Genomic DNA, 13,744 nt, shown 5'->3' on the forward strand with positions numbered 1-13,744 from the left:
AGCAATAAAAAAAACTGGGAGTGTTAGTTTTTTATGCGGGTAAGTAAAATCCAAATATGATCCGATCATAGAAAATACGTTACTGCCAAGATGTAAACAGCCTCTTAGGGAGTCCACACACGAGGCAATGGTGTGTGCCCATGCACAATACGAATAATTTCAAGAGGACCAGGGCACAGTTCACTTGGTTTTGTGCACAATATGCATGCAGTGTGAGCGCAATCCGTGCCTAAGCACACAACAAGATAATGTCATTGATGCGATGTTCCTGTAAACAAACATGGCGGTGTTGTGTCAAATTCAGCACCGCCATCAGGAATAACCATGACTTTTGGCGCGCATTTCTAATATAAATCAAGAAGATGTGCTTCCGAGAGAGGGTGCTTTTCATGGCGGGGTGTTGAATTCGGCACAACACCGGGAAGACCACTGAGCAGCGAGTAACATAAGTGGGCTCGGGCACGGATTGTTTAAAGGCAGTGTGAGTGCAGGCCAGCAGAGGAGTGGGGAGGGGTCACAACCTTGCTCCATTATGATTTAACCAAATCGTGCCTATTGTGAGTACACCTTAGTGTCACTGAGGTACCTCCCCTCCACCAGCATTAGGTTATTTTTGACACAGATGAACAGATTTTAAGGTAGAACAAACCACACACATAGTATAGCCACATTCATATGGCTGCATAACATTGAGATTTTCATGTCTTTTGTTTACATACATTCTACAATCTAGAATTGTCCTTTAGGTGCAGGTGTGAGCTAAAATGATGTAAAGGCAGTTCATCATGAGGCAACTGTTGCATGCTGGGTTTACACCGTCACAGTGTAGTTAGTGTGTATCTTACTTGGCTTGGAAGGCATTGTTGGTTCCTCTGTGGTCCAGATCATGGCACACACAGCCGACTATAAGCGCTAGAATCTCCAACTCTGACAGGGTCTCTTGGAAGCCTGCCGTCTAGGATAGAAACAGCACAGTTAAACTCACCACAGATCCATCTTAAAGCCAATACACATATAACACTTCATGTGTTTCGAAGTCCTCAAACAGATCATGGGGCAGAAAATAGATGTTGAACATGAGTACCTATAGTGCTGCTAATGCACTGCTGCTGTTTGCCTGAGGCTCTTACTGCAGAGAACACTGGAGGCATTTTCAGTGTCGGCTATTAAGTGATTATTCTGAGGTAACACACAGACACAGCATTTCTCTGGATTTTCATAAGATTTTATGAAGAGCTACAAATGAGTATCAGAAAGGCAACACCAGAAAAAAATGCTTAAGGAACAAAGTTAGCAGGAAACACAGTTCCTGAAGTCGGCTTCACATTTAGTTTGAAGCACACTGAAAGCACTAGAGGTATTAGGAGAACGGGGGTGTTTTTACTGCCGGGCAGCTGAGGGATACCTGTTCTGAGTCTACAGAAAATCCATGGATAAAATGTTCCTGGTTAAAAATTACGTAATGCTTGGACACAACTGTAGGCTAGAATCACAAAAAGAAATCCATTGAATAGATAATGTTCCAAATGTTTCATCAATGTTCCACTCTTAATCCTCATAAAACCTTAAAGACTTCATAATGCATTCACATAGAGAAAAGCCAACTTAAAACTGTTTTCTTTAATGTGATTTTTAAGTCAGCTGAACAAGAAATGTAAAATTGCACTGTAAACTATAGCAAACTAATTGCCTAACTAAATAATTTGTGTTGGCAAAATGTACAAATTGTAGTTGAACCCTAGTTGAGGCCAAGCCATTGAGTCTGCACATGCTCAGTTTGACTCAGGGAGTTAAACAGGGTCTACTAAGCAATCAGGGGTTTTCACCTGATGTTGGTCAGGCTATTTGCATATCTGCATGCTACATGACTGATAATAAGACATATACATAATATCATAAATTCTCCGTTGCTACTGAGAATACTGTTGATACTGAGAATACTGTTTATACATGTACTGTCATTCCCTCTTACTCACCACCCCCATCACTGTTGCACTATTGTCTTTTTTCTCACGTATGTCTATCTTTGTCCCTGTTGTATTGTACATATAGTGCCTCCCATTCTTGTATATTTATAATCTTATTTTCTGTACTTGTTGTAATTTTTAAGAAGGAGAGTAATGTAATGTCAAATTTCAATGTATGTTCTGTACATATACAGTATTGAAAATAAAACTACTTGACTTGACTTACTGCTCATCCAACAACTATAAAAATATTTCTGGTAAAAGCATACAGAGTGAAATCTCTAATTTTTTCCTTGTTTTGATGCTGCTCTTAGCCTACAGTAACATATGTTTTTTTTTTTTTTTTTTTTTTTTGGATTATTCCAGATTAAGATATTGGTCATTCCATTCTCCATATCTCCTCACAAGACTGTATTTGTATTCTTTTTGTGATGTTTATCACTTGTTTAAAATCCAATCCCACATTAACGACTTGACTCATTCCAGACTGCCTCCATCTTTTCAGTCCAGCCTAGTGGGAAGAAGATTTACCCTGGAGAAATGCATCACCGTATGGGTTGTGTCGAAAAAAGCCAGCTCAGCACCCTAACGCACACACACGTACACTCATAAGGTTTCACCTCGCTAGCCAGTAATCGATTGCAAAGTGCTCTCAGTTGTGCATATGTTTGTGACTCACAGTAAGCAAAGAGAACATGCACTGGCAGACGTTGAACGCGTGTCTCCAGTTATGGTACAGAACCATACGGTAGTTCTTCCTCACAGTCAGCAGCCACCTACACAGAGTCTAGAGAGAAAGAAAGAGGGCATGTCAGAGAGAGAGAGAGAGAGAGAGAGAGAGAGAGAGAGAGAGAGAGAGAGAGAGAGAGAGAGAGAGAGAGAGAGAGAGAGAGAGAGAGAGAGAGAGAGAGAGAGAGAGAGAGAGAGAGAGAGAGAGAGAGAGAGAGAGAGAGAGAGAGAGAGAGAGAAAGTGGGAAAAACAGAAGGAGAAAAGCATGTGAGAGAATTTTCTACATCCTACAACATTTTCATACACACAGTGAAAGGGTGGAGTGAGGAGGTGAAAGGCTGACGAGGTTTTGAAACCTTGGCATTTTTCAGCTACAGAGTGATAAAAAGAGAAGAATAAATAGAGGCAGATACAAAGCAAAGGAAAGCACACCTAGAAAAGAAAAAAAGCCTATTTGAGGCTTTCACTTTGTCATAAAGAGCTACACGACCTTATACTGAATGAAGCACTGGGAGAAAAAAAATTGCATGTCAAAAGATTAAAAGATTATAAAGGTTTTAGCAGGGAATGTGTTGCATGTGTGTGCTTTATTCATTTTGCAAAGTGTGTGTGTGTGTGTCACCTCATAGTCGATCTTGAATTTTTGCAACATGCCAAGTTCCATGAACATGCGCAGGGCAGCAGTTATCATGGCATCCACATCCAGAGAGAAGTCGTCAAAAGACAGTTTATCAATGCCCAACTCACACACCAGAGGGATATTAGCTGCCTAAAAAAGAACAGAGAAAGGTATATACATTATATCATAGCTGCAACAAGAAAAAACTTCTATATCCAAAATTGCAGCTTTACTGGAGCAGGAAATAATGCTCTTCAAGTAAGCTTGAGTATTTTTATTCTGTTTATCACAAAATGTTAACACAATAAAAAGAACAACTGCCAGATTCACATGGTGTCAAATAAAAAGGGAGATGAGGGCTCCGAGTGGTCCAGCGGGCTAAGCACTGCCACTATGATCAGGAGCTTGTCGGTTTCGAATCCTGTTCATGTAGCTTGCCATCGGCTACAGGAGCCCTGAGAGAGCACAATTGGCCTTGCTCTCTCTGGGTGGGAAGATGGTGCTCTTTTCCCACATCACTCTAAAGGGTGATCTGAACTGATGTATCGAAACTGAGTCGCTGGGCTTTCCTCCGAGTGCGCAGATATTTTCCAATGAAAGCTTATATTCAGGTGACTGGTGGATTTGATCTGGTTATTAGAGTTCATGCACTATTAAACCCTATTAAACCTTATTAAAATTTTCATTTAAACAGATCATTTTTATTGGTCTGTTCTTTGTGACATTTCTAAAGAACCAATTTTGTCAAATTATGTCAAAAAGTGAAAACCACAAAAAATGGAGATACAAGGTTTGTGAAATGAAATATACGTTTTATATACTTTAACAGCACTAACAAACAAGCTATGCTATGCTGTATAGCAGACACAATAAAAAGATTGTATATAATGCTTTAAAACTTTAAAAAAATGCTTGTAAAACCTATTTTTCACCCAAACCAAACTCTCTTTTATAGTATTATACTAGAAATATATATTTTTTGAACATCAAAGAATAGAAAAAAGAAAAAACAGGAAAAAGCAAAATAGTTATACTAGTGTGCTTAGACCTTTATATATAAAGAGAGAAAGGAAGGGGAAAAGCTATAGCTATTTTTGATTGACACTAAGAACATTCTTAAATATCTGGCATTAGTTGATCAATCACTTCCACCAAATGCAGGAACACTGCTATTGTCTTATTATTTGTGTGACGCTTTGAAATTGCAGGTTTTATTTAGCTAGAAACAGCTATGTTCTGTGCTAAACAACAGCTAAGTATGTGAACAAATCTTATTTACAGCAGAATATAAATACTGTTATACAAAACAGCAAGCAATGTGTATTAAGGTAAAGAAAAGAAATATTGTTCTAATACTCGCACTCGCAGCACACAGAGGAGATACCGCCAGTCAAACTGATTTGTGGACACAATTCAATACGGAACTCGCCAATACAAATCATCTTACTGCTTAGACAAAATGAGTTCTACTAGACTTGCTGAGGGGGTTACATGCTCTCTATCATGCTCTCAAATCAGAGAAACAGAGAAAGCTCAAAAGAGGAGGACAGACATGCTCAGATAGAGAGGGGGAGAGTCTGAAAGATTGGGTGGAAAGCCACAGAGCAACGAGCACGCTACACTGTGTACCTGTGCCTCATTCGCTTTCATTCATACACTTTGTGAATGGAGAGGCTGGCTGCAGCTCGTCACTAACCCCATCACTGCTCAGAATGCTTCTGATTCCACAACGTCTGCTCCCCCAATTAAAGCAGAGAATGTTCTGGATGGCTGAGACTTCTAACAGCACACTAAACTGCTAATGAGGGGGCTATACATAGAGCCTACAGAGAGTGAGACAGACAGACAGAGACAGAGAGAAGGGCTAATGAGATAATATTGGCAGGGGAATTTGGTGTTATGTTTAGGTGACGTCATTGGCAACTGCTAATTGTAGATATCTATTAATTCTACTACTAATTATATCAAAGACAAACAGGAAAAATGAAGCAGCTGGGAATGTCTTGTCACTTCACTTCAGTCGACAAGAGTAAACGCTTATGCGAGGACTGAAGATAGTCAAATGATTTTTTTCGTTTTGTGTTTTTATTGTTTGAGGCAAGTTTTTTCTTTTTTAAGACCCAATTTTTTTAAATGTGCACCTTTGTCAAATGTTTGAGATGAGACTTTGTGGTCAAATTTAAAAATTATTATTGCAAAGGAATGTCAGGTGGGAGCAGGAAAGAGACAATGCGAGCGGACGCAATTGTGAGTATTTATTAAAAACCAACAACTAAGAAACACGGAGTACATGGGGACGAGAGGAACACATAAACTGACTGATGTTAGACGTACAAATATGGACGAGCAACACTGGGACAAGAGAGACAACTTGATTTATCAAAACCTCTGAAATTAAAATAGGCTGAAAACTGGTGCTTACCATTAGAAATTCCACCAAAAACAATGTTTACAGATATAAACTAAAAAGACATACGGCCTTATTGTACACCCTGCGCAAGGTGCGTAGCAATGCTCATTTCTATCTTACACCGTGCCATAATATTTTTTTATGCATTGCTCCACATTGTGAAAATAGCGCCAGACTTTAGGAATATATATCTACACCGATAGGTGTGGTGGTCTGAAAATGCGGAGTGTTCAGGTAAAAAATTCTGGTGTGTTGCTATTTTGGCGGTAGAAAACACAGGTGCGCCACTGACTGAAATGAACCTAGACAACAGTCAATCATCAGAGTCCATTCCTCTCCGCCCAGTGTGTGTACACCTTTAAACACACAAAAAATGTACACATACAACAAACAGAATACACAATAAAATAAAATTTCTGTTCCCTTAAATTTCCTCTGCTGAGAAGTGCAGAAGCGCTGCGCTCTTAAGATATCAAGGGAATGGCAAGTGACACAATGACTCGTTTATTTCGCGTTACACTTAAAACACACCCATGATTAATTAAAATAACTAGTACATGGCTTGTGTGCATTTTGAGCAGCTCAAGGCCTATATTTTGCATCTTCACAATACCAAAGATACACTGTTACGCCCTAAATCCAGCTGTGCCCTTCTTGATTGACGGCTCGCCTATTAACAGTATTAAAAGTAGTGCATAGTCACTATTTTGACTGTTTTTATCCTAAAATACTGCTGCCAATCAGGTTGAGGTAAGGTCCTCACCTTCAGTAAAATATCTTGACTCAAAAGGTGCTCTACCAATAATCTGATCAGAACATTAAAGGGTAAAGGATGATACAAATGAGAGATTTTAAGATTATGGAGCACCAATATTAAATAAGTTGCACTCATTGCTGTAATAGATGTACAGATGGGCACACACAGCTTGTCTTGTCCCTATAGAGAATTACTGTCAATAGAACAGGACTGGGATGTCAAAATCTTGACCATGTCCCAATACTTTTGTCCATACATAAATCGTGTGCATAAACCATATGTTCAAAGGTTTGTAGACACATCCAGTGTTTTATTCTGAATCCATGGCTCGGTAATTAGTCTGCACACCCTTAGATACAGTAAGAGCCTTTTCACTTTACACTGAGAAGTCTTTAGACTAGAACAATAGTGTGAGAATCTCACTGCATTCAGCCATTCACTGGTGTTGAGATAATTAGTTCTGGATCATAAACACCATGTCATCTCATCCCAAAGGTATTGGATGGAGCTCCATCGCCAGAGGGTTAGAAATGGCCTTGGGCCATGTTGGACTCAGGTTCTTTATAGCTGTTCCAGCACATCCTATTCTACTGGCAATGCTTTTCTATAGTGATTGCAGAAACTGTGAACAAAATTAAAAAAGGTTAACTTAAAGAAGCTGTGTTCACTAATTAGTTAAAAGTGTCTGGAAAGTATTGGGTCAGTTTCTTCTAAAGAATTTTTTTGGGGAAATGTGCAAGTGTTGGCGGTTTTATTAGTGCAACGAGAGCATTTATTCACATTGTTTTATTACATTTAGGATATAATTCAAATTAACTTTTAATATTTCATAAGTTAACCTTGCCCTGGTAACATGTGACGCTGACTGAAGCACGTTTGTGCATTACTCAAACATGGGCTGTGTGCCGTAGTGTCAGTATCACAGCTCCAGGTTGTAACCTGCTTTTCTTCCTTTCGGAGAAAGGTCCCCAGAGCCTAGCGGAAATATGAACGGAAATGAATAACTTTCCAGCGTTCTCTCTCTATATATCTTTCGTCCTCTCTCGCCCTCTCTTTGTATCTACAGTATCTATAATACACTGTGTACTGTATGTACCTTGTATATATGGGGATAGGTAGGTAGGTAGGTAGAGAAAGAGAGAGAGGTTCTCCTGTGTGTCGCATTAGCTCTGCTGCAGTGTTTGTCTCTAAGCCTGTAAGGTCAGTGTGTGCTTTAGTGGTGCTGCAGAGCTGAGTTTATGAATGGCTGTTGAGCTTGTGTTTCAGTGACATTTAAAACGCACCAAACCGAGTGAGTGAAAGAGAGAGAGAGAAGAAAAGAGGGAGTGCTGCTGTTGAAACAAAACTTCATATCACACATTTTCATTTTTGCAGGCAATTAAAAAAAATATCAGCTGTCCTTTACATTGTTTCTCCAATTTTCCCCAAAATATACAGTACTGTGCAAAAGTTTTAGGCACCAAAGCAAATTACACTAAACCATTCATCTCAGCAATATGAGTGTTTTTACCTAAAAAAGCACCACATACGATTGACGTTAGTGTTTTACTGAGCTAATAACCACTTACTTAATAAAAGAAGCTTTTTTTCTTTACTGAAATTCCCACAGATGCCTAAAACATTTGCACAATACTGTATATTTCTCAAAAATATTTTTCTTTCATTAAAAATTCAGAATGTTTTACTTCTCTTGTAAATGTACTACTCCGTGATCTCTGAGGAAAGCGCAGCGACTTGGTTCTGATACATCAGCTCACAGATGCCTTGTGCTGCGGTCATCACCCTTTTGGGGTGATGTGGGGAGAGAGCGCCATCTACCTACCCAGATAGAGAGCAAGGCCAACTGTGCTCTCTCAGAGCTCCGGTAGCCGATGGCAAGCTGCATAAACGGGATTCAAACCAGCGATCTCCTGATCTTGGTGGCAGCGCTTAGCCTGCTGGACCACTCAATGCCCCGGCTTACTATACTTCTTGACATGGACATACAACCTTCCTTATTGGAAGACGTGTACCCACATTTAAATACAGACAGCATAGTGTATGCATGCATCAGTCAGCATCAGTTGCACCACATAATGCAAACTAGTCAAACATACAAGATTCAACACAGACTTCTAGGGAAAGGGTTGTGGAAACGTCTGATATGATGGATATACTATTAATAACAGGGGAAATGAGAGAAAACTCAGGGACACTATTAATAATGCAGGAACACTGATGAGCTATTGACTTGCTTAATCATTAATAAATAGGGTACAATAAAATCAATCTGATTGTATGTGTACATGAATTGTTGTGCTACCTCATATTTCATGTGTTCAATTATTCATTTCAATCAACCTTATGGTTAGAAAAAAAAAAAAGAAATGTGTTTTTTTCCGACAAGGTTTATAATTCATGAACTCTTTTTGAGGGGAAAACATTTGCAACTGCTTGACACCTTGTTTGTTGCTGTGTTGATGTGCTACCACTGAGTGCACACACGCAGGGAAACACACACACACAAAAACACACGCACTAATGATCAAATTGATCTTTTCCTGCCACTAATTTGTCAGTAAATGAACTGTTATTGGTTAATGAGGGCTCATTTGTTCCGAATTTCAAAGAAAACCAAACCGACCCCCACACCCTGTTTAACATGCTTTACGTCAGACTTCACCTTAAACTTGTCGACCTCCGTCTTGGAGCAGGTGGCATGGTACGACAGCACCTGCAGAGAGAAGCGCAAGAGCAAGAGAGAGAGAGAGAGAGAGAGAGACACACACACATACACTTTAGTCACAACGAGGTGTTATTTTAGAGTTACAGCCTGTGTTTAACACATTTTCACATTCCACAGCAAAGTGGCGTGCGGAGTAAAAGCTCTGCTCTAATACCTCATCCCTGATTCAGCTCATAAAGAGCCTGCCAATTAGCTGTTGAACTGAATCAGGTGTGTTAAAGCCAGGGAAGTAACACGCTACACAAAGCTGGGCCTCTGGGGTCGGTGTCTGACAAGCTTCAGAGAGAGGGCGTGAATAAGACAAACAGAGTTCAGGCTTCTCTACTGCAGTAAGTTTGTAAAATCACTGAATACTGTAAATACATTTCTGAATTTAGGCAGTTCTTGGCCTAAGTTGTAAGTTGTGGAACATTGCTCAGAGGCAGAATGCACACTCTAATCAACACCCTTCCCAGTGTAGGAAAATCCTAAATAGCAGGTAGAACTGAAAAGAAAAACTAGGTAAAACAAACAAAGATGAAATCTGTTATATTTCAATTTCTATCTGATACATAGGGTGCTTCACACCAACCTTGATTAGTCCAGACCTTCAGACTTCTTAGTTTGCTCTGAACCAAAATATCAGAGGTGAAATGGTGCAAAAGGACCAAAAGACAATCCGGATCATTGTGTGCAGTGTGAAAACATTTTTCCAGATTTTTTTGGATGTACAAACCAATTAGTGAGGAAGCTGAGGCAGATCAAAAGCATAAGAGGAAGAAAAACAACCAGTGTTATGTAGAAATCCATCCAGCATTATGAATAAAGCAGACTCCTTGTTTGTGACTCCTGTATCTCCTGTAAGTGTAAGTTAACCCCTATTTAATATAAACAGAAATAAAATGAACCCATAGGTTCATACCTCACTGGGCGCTCGTTCAAGGTGTCGTGGCAAGGGCAGCTGTCCTCAGCCCGCTCCTTATCCACTGGGGTTCCCCAAGGTTCGGTACTGGGACCCCTTCTCTTCTCCATATACACCACCTCTCTTGGTCAGGTTATCCGCTCACACGGATTTTCCTACCATTGCTTTGCTGACGACACCCAGCTATACCTGTCGTTCTCACCTGAAGATCACTCAATCTCTGCACGGATATCGTCGTGTCTCTCTGACATATCCTCATGGATGAGGGAGCATCACCTTCAATTAAATCTCTCAAAGACTGAACTTCTGGTTATACCAGCAAAACCATCTTTTCAACACAAATTCTCTATAAGTATCGACTCTCTCTCTCTCTCTCTCACCGACAAAGGTTGCTAGGAACCTGGGTGTTCTGGTTGATGACCAACTCTCCTTCACGCACCATGTGGCCTCGGTTGCTCGGTCCTGCCGCTTTGCGCTCTATAACATCCGAAAAATTAGACCGTTCCTGACGCAACAGGCCACCCAACTCCTGGTGCAAGCGGTCGTCATCTCACGCCTCGACTACTGCAATGCCCTGCTAACTGGCCTCCCGGCCTGTGTAGTAAAACCACTCCAGATGATCCAGAACGCAGCAGCACGTCTGGTCTTCAACCAGCCAAAACGGGCACATGTCACCCCGCTGCTCATTGAGCTCCATTGGCTACCAGTTGATGCTCGCATCAAATTCAAAACTCTTACAATCGCCTACAAGGTGATGTCAGAACAGGCTCCTTCCTACCTGCACTCACTCCTGAAGGCTTACGCTACCTCCCGGCCGCTGCGCTCCTCCAATGAACGTCGCCTCGCTTTGCCAAACACTCACACAAAGCAATCCAGACTGTTCTAATACAGAGTTCCCCAATGGTGGAACAAACTACCTTTCACTACCAGATCAGGAGAATCTCTCGCTATCTTTAAGAAACTCCTGAAGACAGAGCTCTTCAAAGAGCACTTACTCTCTTAACACCTCACACACTAACACACTAACACACTAACTTCTTCTAACCTCATTTCCTTCTTCCTCTCCTTCACTCCTCTATCCTATTATACCCCTTTGTCCTCCTTTTATCCCTATCCAAAGATGTTTTTCCTTTAAACTTATTTTACATTGTACTTGACTATTGTCGCTTTGGACAAAAGCGTCTGCCAAATGTAATGTAATGTAATGTAATGTAATGTAATTTCATTCTCATTCTCCTGTGTGATGCATGTGCACGAGAATGGGAGTCAAATTCAGACAGGGAGACAGAATTTAGCACAGTAACTTCTTTTACAAACCAATCATAGTCAAGTACAGGTACATGAAGCCCACACAGATTATAACAGGACATAGCAGTTCTAAGTTATGTAGTGTGATTATTCTATTTCAGCGTGCAACCGAAACAAACTGGAACAAATTTAAACAATGCAACAATGCACAAACCTTGGTTCAGACTCTGGTCCGGACTTTTAGGTGTTAAAACACCCTCAGTCTGAACAGCCAGATTGGAATTTGTGCATAAAGGCATTCACTGAGGTGACATTTAAATGCTCTATCGATTTTGATGAGGAAATAATATTTGGGTTATTTTGCCTACTGTGTGAACGTAGCCGTAATAATAATAGCCTCAATTAATTAATTCCAAAGTTTTTGCACTGGATGTTTTATATTAGGGCTGCATGATATATATATATCGTCATGCATGCGCAATTGTCACATCGCAGGACGTGCGAGGTAACCACATGGCCTACATCTACATGGTTGGGTACGTGCTTGTAAACGCACGTGTCGAAAGCCGTGCACCTCAGTTCAGCACAGTTTTGCACAGATATTTCCAGTTACAGTTGAATTCATGCTTTTAATTCCAGAAAAACGCTCTTATTCACCTTTTAAAAAGCCACTTAAATGCCTGATTAAAAGGCCGATTCCTGTTGTTTTGAGTGCTCGGCGTTGACTCTGCTTTTGATTGGTCTGGGCGTGAGATAGCGTGCGGTAGGGGGCAGGGCTGGTCATGGGCCCTGCATTGTTTAATATCACAATATATATTTTGCTATACCATATATATGTTACATTTTTCCAATATCGTGCAGTCCTATTTTATATACAATTTAGGAAGATCACCTCACAAGTTAGTTAGCATAATTAGTCAAGACTGTGTGTGATTAAGGCTTTAATTGAACACAAAATAATCATTAATCTCTGCTAAAGGTTAAAATCCCCACTCACTGTGTGGATAGTATGTCATCATTCTGGTGGATTTTAACTGTTTATAATTTAAACTCATATACAGTTAAAGTAAAAAAAAATCTGCTTAAGACCTTTAGCACTACTAACCAGATGTCCCTCTTAAGAGTACACCGCTCAGCCTAGTACAGTGAGTATCAGAACACAGCAGCACTGGCAGACACCACTAACAACATTATAAGCTACACTCATGTTTATATGATATATTTTTTTACATACTAAAACTATGGCTTTACAGAACAGGAGTGTAAATATGGCCACTACAGTGATATTTTCTAGCTGTTACATGCAGAAATGCACACAAACATAGAAGCAATTCTGAATGCACATGACAGTGGGTGTGTCTACAGTATTACCCACAATGGCATACTGGAATGTTTATGAAAATAGTCCTTCATAAACACACTCATATAAATACACTGCGCTTTCAGAAATCAACATATTTCATTTAAGTCATACTGGGTCAGTGGCAGTACAATGCGTACCTATTCTCAGTCAGCACAAATCCAAAACAATGAACCCATTACATTATAATGCTTCATTCTGCTGGCCAGTGGTCCCCTCTTACACACACACACACACACACACTAATTTAAACAACAGCATCAAAGCCTGTGTTTTTATACAGAGCAGCAGATAATAAAGTGGTACATCCCGCATTCTCTCTCTCTCTCTCTCTCCCTGAGTGCTCACTGGAGCAGCACATATTTTGCTCCCAAGCCACCCATGTGTATGTGTGTTTGCGCCCGCATATGTGTTTGTGTGTCTGTGTGTCTGTGTGTGTGTGTGTGTGTGTTAGCCCGCTGAGAAATAAACTCCAGTTCCTTACTCTCACTTCTTTATTCGATAAAGCTTGCTCATGTTTATTCAGCACTCCCAAGGGTTATACATCTCCATGCTCATATAATCTATAGCATCTTCTATGCATGCTTTCACAAACACACACTCCACAGTGTGCGTGCACCCTCAAAGGTACTTATCACATTATGACCAATCTGGGCTAAAAAATAAAAAATACATCAACAGTGCATAGCCAGTATATGTGTTCCACTTCAATAAAGCATATGTAATGCTGTAAATCAAAAGCAGTGATGCAGTGTTGAACAGTCAATACTGTACGTACAGTGCCTGTGTCATCTACTTTCAAATAGCTGATCAGTGTAACTGTAAACCTGCTCACACACACTGCCTGACCCGCTGAAATTAAATCCACTCACAGGAAAGAAGTACTTACACTCTCTTGAGATCAGGTTGCTGCTCACCTTCAGAAGTATCTCTTTGTTGCTCATAAAGGCATACAGCCACTTTCATTGATAATCTATAGGAATGTTGATTGAAGGTGTAATTCACTGAATGGGATCAGGGCTTTAGA

At 40.2% G+C, this 13,744-nt stretch overlaps 1 protein-coding gene across 1 annotated transcript in view; it reads right to left on the reverse strand.

The window, feature by feature from the left end:
- Positions 1-13,744, reverse strand: part of pde11a (phosphodiesterase 11a) — a 91,587-nt gene that overhangs the window by 23,487 nt on the left and 54,356 nt on the right. Inside the window, exons 10-13 of the mRNA XM_022680330.2 lie at positions 9,146-9,196; positions 3,320-3,466; positions 2,647-2,754; positions 846-955 (exon numbers count right to left, since the gene is read on the reverse strand). Coding sequence (XP_022536051.1) covers positions 846-955; positions 2,647-2,754; positions 3,320-3,466; positions 9,146-9,196 — 416 coding nt within the window. The remainder of the gene's footprint in view (positions 1-845; positions 956-2,646; positions 2,755-3,319; positions 3,467-9,145; positions 9,197-13,744) is intronic.

Source organism: Astyanax mexicanus, chromosome 11, assembly GCF_023375975.1.
Source record: "Astyanax mexicanus isolate ESR-SI-001 chromosome 11, AstMex3_surface, whole genome shotgun sequence".
Lineage (NCBI taxonomy): Eukaryota > Metazoa > Chordata > Actinopteri > Characiformes > Acestrorhamphidae > Astyanax > Astyanax mexicanus.